Here is an 18,418-nt window from a genome sequence, read left to right as displayed (position 1 = left end):
TATTAGTCCAATGACTGCCTTTACCATACCTTCTGCATAATCCAGAAGGGATGGGGCATTCTGTTGCCATCGTTCCTTGAAAAAACATTATTTCTAGGAATGCCCTGTTTATAGCCCCTTCTCAGGTGACATTGTTTATTGCAATTGAAATACCTGACATTATTATTTTTCTTCAAACCTCTAGAAATCACCTCTCCTACCCAAGTATCATCATGGTTATGATATTCAATATTTACTGTATCTCAGATCCATTCCTCTAAGGGTGCTGATCTTGCCTTTAATGGCCTATTTACCCATTTGCATTGTGCATTAGCATTTTCAAAAGCCAGAGATTCAATTATTATCTGTCTAGCTTCTGAATTGGTAACATTCTATTTACTGCTGAAGACAGTCTTTGTAAGAAATTAGTGAAGGTTTCTTTTGGCCTTGTATAACTTTTGTAAATGACTCAATTTTCTTTCCTACTTCTTCAATTCTGTCCCAAGCATTCAAGGCTGCTATTTGGCATAAAGCCAGGGTGTGGTCATCATATAGAGATTGCCTTTTTACATTAGCATAATCTCCCTCTCCAAGAAGTTGATCTTGGGAGATTTCCATATCTCTAGCCCTACTTTGTTATTCAATGGTCTTAGCCTCATCCATCCACCAGGTCCTCCATTGTAATTGGGGACCAGCTTCTAAGACAGCTGTAACCAAATCCTTCCAGTCTTGAGGGATAATTCATATTGACCATGAGTTTTAAGTCTGCTTCACAAATGGGGGATACATACCATATGAGACTATAGCATCTTTGAATCTCCTTAAATCTAACATTTTCACAGGAGTCCAGTCAGCTCCTATAGAGCCTTCAGCATTTGGCAGTTCCTGTCAGGTTATTGGATAGATGAAGGTTAGCTGTTTGAAAGCCTTAGGCTGTTTTTCTGTAACCATAAAATGCAATGCTGAGATTGGTCCACCTTTAAATTCCTCTGTCTGGGTCTGACTATCTCTATGATCTATTTTAACAAGTTTACCTAAAACTTTTTATCTTGGCACTCATATTAACCAACTTTTTAAATCTGCCGACAATGACGATTCAGATGTGAGACTGACTGCTTCAGCTTAGAACAGTAGAAGCCCTAGTGGGTTTCAAGGCAGCTATCTAGTGTGGTAGCAGCCCAAGATGGGGATTCAGGGAGAGCCCACAACCCACCAGGAGAGAAGAAGCAAAGAGGCTGCAACAAAAAATTGGCCAGTGGGTTAGGGACTCCAGCCCACGTCGGGTGGAGACTCTGGCTGCATGCAGCTCAGACCCGAGCCAGAGCCTGCCTGCAATGCCACAGGCAAGCAGCTTTTGGTGAATTTGTGCCCCTCAATGTTGGACACCAGATGTTATTCAAATCTTAAATGGTCTTATAATAAAAAATCTCCAGCCAGATATTGGGGTGAAAGCTGAAAACTCAGAGAAGCAGAACAGTCAGCCACTAATTCTTACCTCTACAACATCCTCAGTCTAAAGAGAGTGATTTCCTGTTTCCTCATACCTTATATACCTTTCTGTTTCCCGTCATATTACTTCCTGGGATTAAAGGTGTGTGTCACCACTGCCTGGCTCTGTTTTTCTCATATAGCCCAGTGTGGCCTTGAACTCATAGAGATCCAGACACATCTCTGCCTCCTGAGTGATAGGATTAAAGGTGTGTGCCGCCACTGCCTGACCTCTATGACTTATTAAGTGGCTGGCTTTGTCTTCTGATCCTCAGGCAAACTTATTGGGGTACACAATTATATCACCACATAGGTGTGATCTTGTGTGTGTACTTGGGTGCTGGCATCATGGTGTGGATTGGTTTCTGTTTGAGACAAGGTTACTCTAGGGACCTGAATACAAGTACCAATTCCAGTGCAGGAAGCCTGGAGACGGATTTCAACACAGAGCTCTGTTAAGGCAAGGAGGCGTAGACATAGTCAAAGCAACCAACCTAGGGAGCCACAGTGAAACAACCTGGGAGTTGATAACTCTGTTGCTGAGATTCTGGAATGTCATCAGCACACCAGCTACAGAGACTGAGGGGTGAAATGCTTGATTGAAGGGTCCATTTATTTTTTCGCTTGGAAAAACCTGAGAAGACAAAAGATGATTTTAAATTTCCCACAGGCCATACTGTTCACTAACTAGTGCAACATGTATTAAAGGTCCCAGTTGAACTGTGTTTTCCTAAGAGAAAATGTGGTTAGATATTGGGGTCAAATACAACTCGCAAAAGAAAGCTTTGATGGTACTGAAGTGCTCGACACTACACTTACAGAAAACCTAACAGCAAACCTGCACTAATAGTTATTGAATGTATTAACAACTAAGTAGGTCTGTTTTCCGTTGTCCTTTTAGAATTGAGACAGGGATTCACATAGACCATGCTGCCAATAGACCCACTATGTAGACCTTGGGACACAAGTGCACGACTATGCCCAGGTTTATGGTTTTACAAAAGGGAGGTAATTGAAGCCAGGACTTCTTGGTTGCTAGGCAAGCACTCCATCACCTGAGAAAACTTCCCAGGTTTGGTTTCTTTTAAAAGCAGTTAATTCCAGAAGGGACAATGGCTGATAAAGAAGTGAGTTTGTGAAGAGATGAGGAAGATGACATTTTCAGAGTTTGTTTTAATTTCTGGTGCACATTTCAACTGAGGTATTTTTATTCTAAAGGAGATAAAATGCCAGCATTTTTCTTTCCTTTTGAAAAACATTTAGGGTTCTATTTTGTATAAAATGTGAGATGAAGCAGGAGGTTTTAAGGCAGAGGGGGGAATGGGAATAAAGAGGTAAAGAAGGACAAAGGAGCAGACTAGATGGTGGGGTTTCTGAAATAAACACAGGTAACCACAGGCTCCAAAGCAATGGAGACAATACATGGTGGGTGGGTTCATACATCGAAATGCACCAGCAAAGGAACATTCCCTTTTCATAACTTGATTTTCTAATGTGTTTGTCACTGTTAGTGAAAGGTGATTGACAGAGAAACTTGACAATGAGAAATGAGATCAGTGCCGTGGGTACCTGGGATGGGCTACAGAAGCCTTTGCAGTAGGAGAGAGTTGGACAAGCAAGCTAGACATAGTCTGGAAAGAGGCAAGGAGAATTTGACAGGCAACCCTGGGTGGATGCGCAGAAGCTCATGATGCAAAAAGGACAGTGTCCATGAAAGGCTCTGCTGACCAGCTTTCTGATGGAAATGGGCATGCCCGTGAGGCTAGGACTGGGGACCACTTTCAGTATTCTGGTGCAAAAGTCAGTCTGCATTTTGCCAATGGCCTGAGTCTTAGCAGGGATCTCAGCTTAACCCCTGTGGGAGGTGAGAAGACTCCTGAAGGGAATTATTAGACCTGGCTCCTTCCTCTTCCTGCTTTAGTCCCAGCCACTGGAGAAGCAGGCTGTATCACACTTGGTCATTGTGAAGGAAATAGCTCATAGCATTACTGAATGTAGCTAACACAGGGAATCTCCTAAGTGGGGAGAAGAAAACAGGAGGTTGTGAACTCTGGATTGTATCTAGCAGAGATCAGTAAATTAGCTGTTGAGATGTGAGGAGTTTTGATGTTGCCCAAATCCCAGAAAGCAATCTTCCAACTGGAACCAAAATAAAATGATTGTTAATCCCCCTTCCTCAACCTGGTGGGCATCCATCTGGAGCTTGACCCACTCCTCTGAGGAAAACCCCTTCACACAGCTGTCTTCATCGTGCCAGGAATCAGGCTCTGCAGTGAACAGAGCACAGCAGAATCTCTCCACTCTCAGTGCACAGACATAGGAACACACAGCTCCATGTTTGCGGACCTGAATGAATTTGCATGTGTACTTTATCTTCTCCTGCTCCTCACAGAAGTGAGTGACAGGCAGCTGTTGGATGCATTTGTCTATTTCACTCTCTAGATGCACAAGATCGCTCCTCTCTGCTTCAAAACCAATGATTTGCTGTTCATTTCCATCCAAACCAATGAGCAAATATCCCCTGTCAGTGTTTGCAAATGCAGAAACAGTTTTAGGGAGAATCTCTAAAATCTCCTTTGTAGGAGACAATTTAACTTAAGGATGTTTGGATTTAGTGAAGTAGAATGTCTCTTCCAGGGTCAACATTTCCTTTTTAAAAAACATGTCAGGACATTCTGGTTCTAATTCATCAGAGTCAAATAATCCAGGCAAAATTTGTCTTGAACATGATCTGCCTTCAGAATCCTTCAGGGCTTTGAGGAGCTGTACTGTATCAGGAGCGTTCAGTTCAAGTGAGGATGACAAACTTCTCACGTAGAAATAGCTTTTCAAGGTGAGGACACGCTGACCAGTGATATCCAGGATCCACGGTTTCACAACAATTATAAAGTAGCCTTTGTTCTTCATATAGTCTAGGTATTTCTGAGGAAATGGAAGAATATCACCAAAAGAATTTTCCAAATCCATCCCTATTCCATCTCTGGTGAAGCTGTAATTGGAACTTTTAATGTGAGCCTTGACCATGCCCCCTCCAGAATTCAGCAGAGTACACACAGCCTGTGAGATATTTTGGACCTCTCTTCTTCTCAGATGAGGGTCTTTCATTGACTTCCTAGTCTTCTCTCGAAGTGTGATTTCTCCTGCAGATAGAACCAGTTCTGCATAGTCCATCTCCTGATCAACGACGATGCTTATTTTCCAAGCACTCACTCTGTGTCCCATATGAAATTCTTTCCTGTAAAACAAACAGAGCCATTACAGTAGGACCTAACCAGTGAGAACCAGCTCTGCTTTACAAGACATTCCTGGTACGATGAAGACAGCTGTGTGACCCTAACCCTTCAGGCTTACATCCCCCCAGGCCCCAGGAGAAGGAGGAACTAAAAAGAAAACTAGTTCCAAGGGCAAGCTGACTCAATCATTACTTTGGTATAAAGGGTTATAAAAGTTCAGTAAACTGTTATGGTTTCTTATACCTGCAAATACTGAATTTGAAAGTTAATTCTGGTTGGTTTTCATCTTAAAAATGGCTAGTGATTCTGCAAACTGCTTATGTATGTATATGGACAGGTATACGACTTAAAAATGTAAACAGGCTTTAACTGTATGTATGTATATATATATAACTTGGATCCAACTGTGTGTATGTGTGCAAATAATTATTGTTTATATATATATATATATATATATATATATATATATATATATATATATCCTAAGTACTTATGTCTTTACCAAGTGTTCAACAGCAAGTTTCTAGAAAATTTAAATAGATAACAACATATATTTAATAAATAAGATATTTGATAAATATTAAAGCTGCACATCAATGCTTTTATACAGGAATATACCTTGCTCTGGCAGCTATACTTTGTAATTTAAGATTTACCCATGTAAAATGATAATGATTTTAAAGACATAAAAGGATCATAGAAAACAGCTGAGGTTTGCAATATATGACAGGACCAGAGTTCTAAAAAAGTCTGGTTGCAGTGATGGAACTTAGCAGTTTTAAAATTGCCAATGTCAGGTGATGGTCACCGAAAGCACCAGCCATAATAAAATAGAACAGACAGGCTACATATGTGCTGCCAAAGATAGGGTCAAAAAGATCATCCAAGCCTCTAAGTAAAAAAACCAAAAAGATTATAAATGAGTCCCAGATATTAAACTTTGGGATTGTTTGTACTCTGGAGCTTGGTTTCAGATTATGAGGATGCCATGTTTTCTCCCCCTTAAAGTAAAAAAAAAGGTATTTATTGTTATTACAGAAGATATTTGAGAAATCTTAATCCTTTAAGAACAGTTTTTATAGTTAAAAACCAATCACTTGAAAATGTTTCTCTTTATCCAAGGTACAATCAGGCTTAAAAATGTTGTCTAGCCTTCTCGTATTTGCTAAGTTTGTTAAACTTAAGTTATTTGGATAAGCTAATATTTATATTGATATTTTGTTTTGGTTTCTTTACTGAACCTGTATTTGATGCTAGAAGAAGCTTCAACTTAAAAGCATTGTTTTTAATAGTCAGTCATGAGTAATCAAGTTTCTTTTTAATTGTAGTCAGGGTAAATAAGTACTGATATAATATTACAGGGATAAGTTTACTCATTTACTCAGTCCCTTGCATATGTTTTCAGGGTTGAGCTTGAAACAAGTAATTAGAAACAAATTTTGTCTATTCAGATATCTGGACGGCCCTCATACTTCAGAGATCTGCAGAATATGGCATTTAAATGTTGATCTAAAATTTTATTATATCAGACAGGTTTCCAGATCCTAGCAGTGACCCAAGGTCTCCGAAGAAGATTCTGTACGAGGCACCACAGCATCTCTGCCTGGATTATGACAACGCTGACCACAGGGCAAGATGCCCCAATGCAACGCTTGCCACCAGGACCCAGCCCAGACTGTGGACAAGCAGTAGGACACTGGAATTGATTGCACCATTTTGCCTGGTCAAGGTCAGTCTTCCATGTCCCTATTCCACAGGAGAAATACTCTGCCTTATGGGCCTGAAGGCGGAAGAAGATTGAGACCTGGGTAGGGATTGGTCCCTGTAATTTATAGGATTGGATGCTTCTTGGTCTGCACTCAGATATAGTTTATCCTTCTCAGATCTCTGACAGTACTGATGGCTAAACTAGCTCTAACCTTGTCAGCATGGCAGCATCAGACAACCAGATCCTTCTGCAAGGCCATAGCTAGTTAGCTCACTTTAAAAAAAAATGTTCTAAAATATAAAAGTTTAAATAAGTTATAAAGGTTCAGATATGAATCTAAAATAAGATATGTTTCAGATTACTCTCTTGTTCTATGGTTCAGAGCTTGACATTTAGGAGTCCTGATGAGCTGGTAGAACAATAACTACTTACTGTTCAGTCACAAGCTCTACATTTTAGATGTTATCTAAATATGTCTAAATATAAAAGTGCTTCTCACCAGGCCAAAAATCTCTGTCCAACTTATACCTGGCTTTTTGGACAGAAAAAAAAAATGCCCAAGTCTGTAGTTCTTGTTGGGACTCAAAGGTATGAGTCCACTTCTGCTGTTTTACCTGCTTTGTCTACAAAATAAATTTCAATACAGATTGGTAATACTAATGTATCTAAAACTTCTATGTCATTTTGTAAATAGGCCTCAAAGGATCAAAAGAGTCATAAAAACCTAGACCCACTTCAAAGAGGTCGAAAGGACCCCAGATGAGCATTCCTAAAGATGGTATTTTTCCTCTCTCCTGGTCTTGGGACTATTGCTTTTCCCATTACTAAGGGTATGGACCTAAGGGTTCCAAATAAGTTCATAAATTTTAACTTCTGTTACTAGTTTAAATTTGTCTCAACAGATTTCTACTTGGCTGGCAGACTCCTGCAAGTTTCAGTTGCTGACTCCACTGCTCCAGACAACTGTGGGCTCCGGACTTGCTAAAGGCTAACATGGACCAGCCCAGCTAACATGATTCTTCTCTGTCCCTATGGGGTCAGGCAGCTACATGCTACTGACAAATGCCTCCTTGCCCAGTCCTTGACTAGCTTTTCAGCCTTTTTTGGGGAGGGGGCCTGATAATGGCACCCCAATGCCAGCTTGAAGCAGTTCCAGAAGAGAATACCCCCCCCAGGCCCCAGGAGAAGGAGGAACTAAAAAGAAAACTAGTTCCAAGGGCAAGCTGACTCAATCATTACTCAACTAACCCCCTGCAATGTAACAATGTAAAAAGATTTCTGTTAAGAGATGTGCTCAACTGTGACTGGGAAAATTGCAAATGTTCCAGGCAGGACCACCATGACCTGTATGTAAACTCCACTCCTGCCCTGATACCCCCCTTGAGGTTTCAAGAAAAATGTGCACACTGACATAACTGTATCCCCCTCTGTGATCACTCTGTAACCAGACAATGATTTTATGAAATTAGCTTCTAGATATAAATCAATCGAAATGACATTATATGGAAATTGTAATCTTGTGGGTTTTGTGGGTTTTTCCTTTAAAAGCCCTTATGGGGCTGCAGTAAGATGCGGCTCTTGCTCTTAGGAGCAGAGTTTGCCCATCTGTACAGATGCTTCAATAAAAACCTTGTGCTGTTGCATCAACTGGACTGGAGTCTGGGTTCTTGGGGCGCCCACTCGAGACCCTAAACTTTGGGGTCCAACAACATACAGCACCACCATCTGAGCTGCTCTGGATGAATAAGTGTGAAGGTCAGAGGTGATGTTTTGTTTAGGGACTGTTGGACTCATTATGAACAGAATGCAATAACTTGTGTGCTTAGTAAAATTTCAAATTTGTTGCCATGACTGTATATAATTTGTTTCTAATTGTTTGGAATCAAGAAACTTCATTGTTCTGGGAGACGGTGGCGGCACACTCCTTTAACCCCAGCATTTGGCAAGTGTATGTCTGTGATTTCCAGTCCAGCCTGGTCTACAAATTGAGTTCCGAGACAGACATCCCCCAAGATCACCTGGAAATGCTTTGTTCAAAATTTCAATTTTTAATTTCAATTGATTTGGCTTATTGAATCAGCAGAGAAACTCACAACCTGAGATTCAAAACACTTATCAGTTTCAAGACAGGGTTCTTCTGTGTAACAGCTCTGGTTGTCCTGGAACTTGCTTTGAAGACCAGGCTGGCCTTGAACTCACAGAAGTCTTTCTGCCTCTGGAGTGCTGGAGTTAAAGGTGTGCACCACCACATCAGGTGGGGTGCCTCTCTTAATTGACCACATGCTGCCATGTTTGGGCCCTTTGCCAATAAAGAATGTAAATTGAAGAAGAAGAGTTAAGGAATTAACTCTTTTCCTCACAGAAGGTTCCTAGACATTTTTTAGATTTATGTATGTATGTATGTACGTATGTATGTTTGTTTGTAGGTATGTATGTATATAGTATTCTGTCTCCATGTATGCCTGCAGGCCTGAATAGGGCCCCAGATCTCATTACGGATGGTTGTGAGCCACCATGTGGTTGCTGGAATTGATCTCAGGACCTCTGGAAGAGCTGCCAGTGCTCTTAACCTCTTTGCCATTTGTCTAGCTTCCAGTTCCTAGACATCTTATATGACTTGGTCCGCCTCTACTGCAACCAGCCTGCGGAGAAGGGTTGAGTCACCCTTGTATATCCATGTCTCTATACCGTAGGGAAGATGAGTCCCAAAGATAATAAGGGTGAAGAACGGAGAAGGAAATGCTATTAAAAGTTCTTGCTGTATCCCACTTTACAATAAGGGAAAACAAGGTTCTCGTGTTCCCAAGTCATTCAGGTAACATAGCCAGAAGTAAAACTGGATATGTAATCATATATGATAGTATGTATCTGTAATCTTAACACCTTGGACACAGAGGTAAGAAGATTGTGAGTTGAGGGTGTCCTAGGCTACATGAGACCCCCATCTCAAACAACAACAACAATAAAAAACCCACCAAAATTATGGGGACAGTGTTATAGCTCAGTTGGTACAGCACTTATCTAGCATGAACAAACCCCTGGGATTCAACCCCAGCACTACCTAAAACTAGGCATGATAGAACACATCTGCCATCCCAGCCTTGGAGGATCAGGAGTTGGATGTCATCCTCATTCACATAGCAAGTTTAAGGCCAACCTGGACCAAAAAAAAAGTAGTTTTGTCAAGATGTATGTAGTAACAGACTCAGTGATGAAGATTTTCATGTCATGGTGATTCAGTAAAGCTCTGATATAGCCAGGCTGTTGTTACCCTTAACTTTTGCCTCTTCTTCACCAGACTGACTTCTTACTCTTCCTCACAAAGTGCAGGATATCTAGTTCATGATTCAATCAGGCTTTGATAGAATCTAAAAAGGTGGGTCAAGTGGTAAGTGTTCTAGAACCCAATATTCAGAAAAATTAAATATGCCTACTCAGCAGCGTGACCTTTGAGCCTGATAAACAGGCCCTCCACCTCTTGACTGTCAGAACAGACTCCCCAAATATTTGTCATCATCTGGAGACAAATAGTCTGTACTCTTTTGCAACCAGTGAATGAATGCACAGTGAATGTTTGAAATATCTATAAGGATGTTGGCCTGATTTAATCTAATTCTGTGAAAATGTACTTTGACAGGGGAGTCCTGAATTTGAATCCTATCTCTCTACCTCTTAACACTGTTAAGAATTGGGCCAAGTTAAGAAGAGCTGGTGGGATAACTCCATGGTAAATCACTTGCCATGGAATCCTGACATCTGAATTTAATCTCCAAACCCCATGGTGGAAGAAGAAAATCAGCTCCTAAAAGTTGTCTTTCGACCTCCACACATGTTCTAGGACACATGCATGCCCACATACATGACATCAACAAAAGTCAGGCCAGCAAGATGGTTGAGCAGACAAAAGTGCTTGCTGCTCTGGAAATCACAGGATGCAAGGAGAACAGGTCCCTTTAAGCTGTCCTCTGACTTCCACACGCACACACACACACCTCACATACACACAATAATAAATAAATGTAAAATTAAAAAGTAACTTAAAAATAGTTTAGCCAAGATAAAGCTGGGCATGGCGGCTGAGAGTGACAACCCCAGTGCCTAGAAGCTGAAGCAGGAGGCGTGTTTCTAGTGCTAAGCGAGCCTAGGCAATAGGGTGAGAACCTGTCTCAAAACAAGCAAAAGAAGAATAATTTCAGTAAGTTATTACTTTTCTATGAACTTTTTTCTATATAAAAAATGATAATAATATATAGTTCAGACTGTCTTAAGGTGGGAATGTAGCTCAGTCAGTAGAGTGTGTGCCTATTGCGTACAAAGCTCTTAATTCTCTCCCAACATTGCATAACACCAGGAGTCTGGGGCTGGAGAGAGAACTCAATGGTTAAGAACCTTGCCTCAGCCAGGCGGTGGTGGCACACACCTTTCATCCCAGCACGTGGGAGGCAGAGCCAGGTGGATCTCTGTGAGTTTGAGGCCAGTCTGGTCTACAGAGTGAGATCCATGACAGGCACCAAAACTACACAGAGAAACCCTGTCTAGAAACCCCCAAAATGTACATATTGTCATTTTAGTCCTAGGAAACTCCTTCAAGAAGGTGGTATTACTCCCATGCCATTGCTGTGGCACATTATGTAGTAGTTTTGCCAAAGTTCATCTTCAGTATACTCAGACAAAACGTTTGGGCAAAGGTGCTTTCTGCCATACCCTGGTGTGATTGGTGCTTGTGGTGTTTTCAGATAAATCTCACTGTGGTGTTCCCTAGTGGCCTGGACTCAGGGTCCACATGATCACTATGCCTTTGTCTACCGCATAGCTTGAATTATAAAGACTTGTGCCCCTTTTCTTTTTAAATATTTATTTATTAGTTATTGGTTTTATTGAGACAGGGTTTCTCTGTGTAGTTTTGGTGCCTGTCCTGTATCTCGCTCTGTAGACCAGGCTGACCTCAAATTCACAGAGATTTAATCCCTGCTGGGATTAAAGGCATGTGCCACCACCACCCCGCTGCCCCTTTACCTTTTAAATGGACATAATCACCTAGGTGTAGATATTGCTGTATTTTGAATCATTTCTTTCTGTTTTGCTTTTTTTTTTTTGAGAAAGGATTTCTCTGTATAAACTTGAGTGTCCAGGAACTTGATCCAGTCTGGCCCAGAACTCACAGAGATCAGCTTGCCTCTACTCCCGTGTTGGATTAAAGGCATGTGCTACCACCACCCAGCTTTTGCATATTTTTCAACACCATGGTGTCTTCATAGGCATCTAGGAGAATAGTATCCACCTAAATCATTTGGAACTTGAACCTCGGTATAACTTAACTGACTTCATTTCACAGTAAGACCATAACAGGTCCTAGAAATTGACAGCTTGGTTTGATTTCTTTCCTCTCATTTCAATATAAAGAATGAATAGGGCCAGCCACATTGCTCAGTGGGTAAAGGAGCTTACAGTCAAGTCTGATGATTGAATTTGATTCTTGAGACCCACATGGTATAAGGAGAACAATGACTCCTTCAACTTGTTCTCTGACCTCTATGTGTGCCATGGCACACACATGGGTATTTGAACACACACTAAAGTAATGAAATAGATATAATTTAAAAAATAGGTTCAAATGTGGTGGTGCACAACTGCAATTCTGGAATCTAGGAGATAAAAGTAAGACAGGATTTCAAGGTCAGGCTTAGCTACATAATGAGTTTGAGCCTAGCCTGTGCTGCATGGGATGCTTTTAAAAAATGAACACATAAAAATTACCCAAACAAAACAGAAGAGAATAGGATTGGAATGTGCAGACAACCCCACCACCTTACTTTGTCATACATTAAAGCAGAATTAGTCTGGATCATTCCACTGATAAGTGGAAGCTAGAAACATTCCTCACAGAAGTGGGGAAGAGTCTACAGCTGCTGGGAGTGTGGGGAGGAAGAAGGATAGAAAAAGGATGGGTGTGGAGTATGGAGACCTTATTGGGAAGAAGTTCTAGTTCCCTGTAGCACTTATGGCTGCAATGAACAATTTAGTAAACATTTCAATATACCTAGCTAGAAGAGGGTTTTGAAGGTTCACAACATGAAGTTTAAAGTGATGAAAATGATAATTACTGTCATCTGATCATTATGCATTATATTCATATATTGAAATATCACATTACACCCCAAATGTGTGCAGTTATTGTATGTCAGCTAAACATGAAAGCACACAGGGACCTGTGGCCTTGAATCCAAGCACCAAGGCAGAAGCAGACGATCTCTGAGTTCCAGGCCAGCCTGATCCACAAAGTGAGTTCCAGGACAGCCAGGGCTACACAGAGAGACCCTGTCTCAAATAAAAAAATAAAAAATAAACAGAATAAAAGCACACGACTTTAATCTCTGTGGTTTAGATAGAGACAGAGTCAAGTGGATCTCTGTGAGTTCAAGACCACCCAGGCCAGACAGGACCACATAGCTTGAAGACCTTGTATTAAATATAAATTTTAAAAAGTTGGGAGACCTGGAAGTTTCCCTAAGAAATATGGATAGTTTTATTGAACTTTTTAGGCTAAGTATTAAGAGCATTTAAAATCTAGCCATGGAAGACAACATGAAGAAAAATGCTTGATGCCAGATGGGACTCTTAGAACCTCAAATCTTGATGGTTTGTTTGTTTATTTTTTTTAAAAGTCTTATGTAGCCTGGTCTCTAGTTCATATGTAGCTGAGTATGACTGTGGTGATATTTTGTTTGTTCCCTACCAAATAAAGGTTGCCTGAAGATCACAGGGCAGATCCAGCCACTAGTCCACCATAGAGGCCAGGAAGTGGTGGCACACACCTTTAATCCTACCACTCGGGAGGAGGAAGCAGGAAGATCAGAAGTTCAGGGCCACCTGGGCTCCACATGATTGAATCAGTCTAAAACAGCCAAGGGGTGGGGATGGGTCACGTTTTTAATCCCAGGAGAAGGGAGGTGGAGACAGGAATATAAAGCCAGTGGATGCAGGATTTCAGGTCATTCAGTCTGAGGATTTCCAGAGACCGCATCTACCCCTGTCAGCTGAGGAGTTGAAAAGGTGAGAGGTGGCTGTGGGTTGTCTCTTGGTCAAACTGATCTTTCAGCATTTACTGTGATATCTGATCCTGGATTTTTATTATTCAAACCAATTAGAATTGGTGGTATAGCTGGTGCCCAATGTGGGGCAAGAACCAATTACCCTGAGAGTAAGACTCTTAAGCTCAACCCCACAGAGCTAGCTTTACTCTGAGACACCATCTCTGAAGACAGGAGTTAAATCAAAGTGCCAGGGCTAACTTCAGGCCCACACAACTCGGTGCCAGAGATACAAAACGCCAGGGTTCAGAGCGGCGCCCAGCCCACAGAATCCTCTGCCACCATGCCCTGTGTGCACTATAAATTTTCCTCTAAACTCAACTATGACACAATCATCTTTGATGGGCTCCATATCTCCCTCTGCGACTTAAAGAAGCAGATTATGGACAGAGAAAAGCTGAAAGCTGCCAATAGCGATCTGCGGATCTTCAACGCAGAGACTGAAGAAGAATATACTGATGACAGTGCACCAGTTCCTAAAAACTCATCTGTGATTGTCAGAAGAGTTCCTAGTGGAAGCGTTAAGTCGGCAAGGAAGACACACGCTCTAAGTGGAACTGAACCAGCGATGGGAACCACACAGGCAACCCATGACTCTTCTGCATCTATTTCTCTGGCCCAGCTGACAGAGACTGCCAATCTGGCTGAAGCCAATGCTTCGGAGGAAGACAAAATCAAAGCGATGATGTTGCAATGTGGCCGTGAATACGACCCAATTGGTTCCCTGAAGAAACCTCTGGGTCCACCACCTCCGTCTTATATCTGTTTTCGTTGTGGTGTCCCTGGTCATCATATTAGGAGTTGCCCAAGAAACGGAAATAAGAACTTTGAATCTGGCGGGAGAATGAGAAGGAGCACTGGAATTCCTACCAGTTTTCTGACTGAGGTGAAAGATGCTCACACAAAGGGTGCAATGCTCACGAGCACTGGAAAATATGCAATACCAACCCTAGATGCAGAGGCCTATGGGATCGGAAAGAAAGAGAAGCCACCCTTCTTACCAGATGAACGGTCATTGTCGTCTTCGTCATCATCATCATCATCATCTTCACCAGAAGAAGAAAATGCTATTCCGGAGGAGCTCCTGTGCCTCATCTGCAAGGACATCATGGTGGATGCTGCTATCATTCCCTGCTGTGGAAACAGTTACTGTGATGAATGCATTAGGACAGCACTCCTGGAATCAGATGAACATACGTGTCCAACATGTCATCAGAACCATGTTTCTCCGGATGCTCTAACTGCCAACAAGTGTTTAAGACAGGCTGTTACTAACTTTGAAAATGGAACTGGCTATACCAAAGGAGCTGGCAAACACTTCCCTCCACCCCCACCCCCAATACCACCACCGAGACCGCTGATTCAGAGGAGCCGGCAGCCTCTGGTGGGAACTCTGCTACGGAGACAGCAGGATCCTCTGAGGATCCCAGTGACATCTTCCTCAGCACTCCCAGCTCCCTCTGTATCTTCCTTAACTTCAAGTCCGTCCCACTTGGCTCCCTCTGTGCCTGGAACCGCACCCTCTGTCCCAGCTCTGGTACCTGATTTGACTGCGACAGTGTCTGTACCAGTCCATTCGGAAAAGTCAGATGGCCCTTTTCGGGATTCGGGTGATAAATTACCGCCAGCCGCAGCGGTCGAACCAGAACATTCCAAGGGAGCCTCCTCAGTTGCAACTGCTGCTCTTACTGAAGAAAAGGGTCACGAGGTGCCTGTCCTAGCAACTCAGTCTCGCTTGGCACAGTCATCATTGCAGGGACAGTGGATCCCCACAATTGGTCGGGTAAGAAAAAATGCTGTTCGTCCCGGTGGTGGTCGATCAGGTTGGGGACATTTCAACAAGCTTGGCTATCTGGTTCCTCCACCACAGCAAGTCAGAAGAGGGGAAGGAAGTTGTTACAGGAGCACAGAGCTCCGGCGACAGCACAGTCAAAGATCCCAGCGGGCTCAAGGCCCATTACTCCCAGGATCTCCAGTCTGTGTCCCTGTTCCTCCGCCTCCTTTGTATCCTATGCTTCCCTGTATGCTCCCTGTTCCTCCAGGTGTCCCTCCCCTACAGTTCTCACCTGGGTTCCCTCCTGACCAGCCCCAGCCTTCAGGATACAGTGTCCCTCCTCCAAGGTTTCCACCAGCTCCTGCCAGTATATCGAAACCTTGGGTATGGTCGTCAGGAGTGCAGACTGCTCATTTAAACCCCATGCCTACAACACCAACACCGCTTTTGTCCAGGGAAGAATTCTATAGAGAGCAACGACGACTGAGGGAAGAGGAGAAGAAACAGTACAAGCTAGATGAGTTTACAAATGATTTTCCTAAGGACTTGACAGACAAAATGATTCCGAAGAAGCGTAGGCCCTCCTTTTCAAGGTCTAAATCTCCCTATACTGGTTCATCGGACTCAAGAAGTTCATACACTTACTCAAAGTCACGATCTGGCTCGACAAGGTCAAGCTCTTCCTCTGGATCCTCCAGCCGCCCACACTCTCGCTTCTGTCCACCATCACCTCCGTACCCCAATAGAGGCAGAGGCGGGGGCCGTCATCAACGTTCAGGATCTAGATCTGAAGGATGTCACCGATCCATGTCAAGGTCGCCTGAATATAGACGTTATCATTCTCGGTCAAGATCTCCTCAGAGAAGGTCCACCCGGCTATGACATCAACTTTTATTAAGGGCCAAGCCTCCCCATCAGAGACCCATTTGAGAAATAACGCTACCACACGGGAGAGGAAATACCTACCGAAAGTGGTACAACAAGTACAACAAAGGGTATGTTGTGGGGGCACTATCTAGAATCTCAGCTACCAGACACGACTTCTCTCCATAGAGACTTTCACCTCTTTTTTTTTTTTTTACATTGCCAATTTTCAGTTTTATTTCCTCCACAAAATGGCTTTTGCCTACTTTTTAAACATTCAATAACAATAAACAAGTGCTTAGTTTCCCACACTTATTATTTTATAATAGTTTTGTCTATATAATAGGTGAGTAATAATTTCGTGGCTAGTTTTTGGATATTAGTGAGGATAAGTATTTTTTTTTTTTTGCAATACAATTCAGTTCTACATATCAGCCACGGATTCCCTTGTTCTCCCCCCTTCTGCCCCCCTCACCTTCCTCCAAGCCCCCCCCATTCCCACCTCCTCCAGGGCAAAGCCTCCCCCGAGGACTGAGATCAACCTGGTAGACTCAGTCCAGGCAGGTCCAGTCCCCTCCTCCCAGGCCAAGCCACGCGACCCTGCATAGGCCCCAGGTTTCAAACAGCCAACTCATGCAATGAGCACAGGACCCGGTCCCACTGCCAGGATGCCTCCCAAACAGATCAAGCCAATCGACTGTCTCACCCATTCAGAGGGCCTGATCCAGTTGGGGACCCCTCAGCCATTGGTTCATAGTTCATGTGTTTCCATTCGTTTGGCTATTTGTCCCTGTGCTTTATCCAACCTTGGTCTCAACAATTCTAGCTCATACAAACCCTCTTCTTTCTCACTAATTGGACTCCCAGAGATCCACCCGGGGCCTAGCCATGGATCTCGACTTTCACCTCTTAATATCAGAAATTCACCCTTCACAAGAGGGTGCCGAGAAGACGATGCCACTGGACAAAGTCATAGAAATAGAAATCCAGGTGGCAACTATCCAGAAAAGCTTTCAACAAAATATAGTGACAATTGGAAAGATGACACAAAATCAAAAGAGAAGGAAAGTGGGAACATTCCATGAGACAATGACGGAAATAAGCACAAAGGACACGGAAAATGAAGAAACTGGGAGGAGAGTGAGAGCTTCTGAGTTCTGAGCTGTTAGAGACTTCCAGCAAATCCAGGGAGTCGTCAGGTGTTGATGACACTAAGGCAGATACACCGTTTGTCCTCCCAAGGAGAGACGATGCTACACCTGTTGGGGATGAACTGACAGATGCAGAATCTATCACTTTCAAATCAGTGTCTGGAAAGGACAAGAGAGAAAAAGATAAACCAAAAGTAAAAAGTGACAAGACCTAATGGAAAAGGGACATGTCTGCTACAGCCAAGAAAGAAAATGTTTTCAAACCTTCTAAAGGACCCCAAGACTAAGTGGATGGGAGCATGAAAACTCTCCTAGGTCTGAACCTCCCCTTCAAAAAGCCAAAGAGCAGGCTGCAAAGACTGACTCTATAAAACTCCGATCTTGTAGCTATATGGGGAGTGATGTCAGGATATCCTTGAGACCAATTTCTTGGACTGGGTGTCTTGAGGGCAGCACCTAGACTAGCATCTGATACTGTCTATGGGGCTCAAGCTTCACAGGTTCAAACTTGATTTCCTTTTTCCACAATGTCTAGATTTGTCTCTTGGGGTTGACATTCTGCTAAGCAAGGACACAGAAGACAAACACATGAGTGAAAATGTCACTCTGTTAGTTTAGAGTGTGAACTGTATTAACCAATGGGCTATGGGTGTTTTGTTAATTTGTGCATTCATTATGAACAAAGAAAAATAAAAAGCTCCTAAACATCTCATGACCCCAGTGTATTGTTTTGTTTGCTTGTGTTTTCATTTTTTCTTATTTCCACTCCTTTTTGATATTTTACACACTCGGCAAGTTCTGCAGTCAACTTTATATCCTATGCGGCTGCTTCTTCCATTTAACTTTTTGCAAAGCACTGCCACAGTGGTATTATGCCTGATTCGTCACATCTGCCTTTAGTTCTACACTTTGTGTATCCTAGCAGTAGAGCTACCTATTGAAAACTGGTATAGCTACTCTGGAAATCCTGAAATAGCTAAAAAAAAAAAAATCTACCCTCTAAACTCTCCTGGGCCAAATGCTCCAAGGACTTGACATCATCCACAGATACTTGCTCAGCCACATTCATTGCTACTGTATTCACAATAACTAGGAAATGGAAACAGCCTAGATGACCTTTAAAACTGAAT

At 42.6% G+C, this 18,418-nt stretch overlaps 1 protein-coding gene and 1 pseudogene across 1 annotated transcript; one reads left to right on the top strand and one right to left on the bottom strand.

Annotated features, from left to right (window-relative positions):
• Positions 1-3,546: 3,546 nt before the first annotated feature.
• Positions 3,547-4,695, bottom strand: LOC131917041 (schlafen family member 2-like). Its single transcript, XM_059270683.1, is given in 1 exon segment — positions 3,547-4,695. A coding segment is annotated over 1 exon segment (1,143 nt). The 5' UTR covers positions 4,690-4,695.
• A 9,087-nt stretch (positions 4,696-13,782) lies between these two features.
• On the top strand, positions 13,783-17,748 carry LOC131917040 (E3 ubiquitin-protein ligase RBBP6-like; annotated as a pseudogene).
• The last annotated feature ends 670 nt before the right edge of the window (positions 17,749-18,418 follow it).

The sequence above is a fragment of the Peromyscus eremicus genome, chromosome 8a (genome assembly GCF_949786415.1).
Source record: "Peromyscus eremicus chromosome 8a, PerEre_H2_v1, whole genome shotgun sequence".
In the NCBI taxonomy this organism is placed as follows: domain Eukaryota; kingdom Metazoa; phylum Chordata; class Mammalia; order Rodentia; family Cricetidae; genus Peromyscus; species Peromyscus eremicus.
This window is presented reverse-complemented; position numbering and strand designations above follow the sequence as displayed.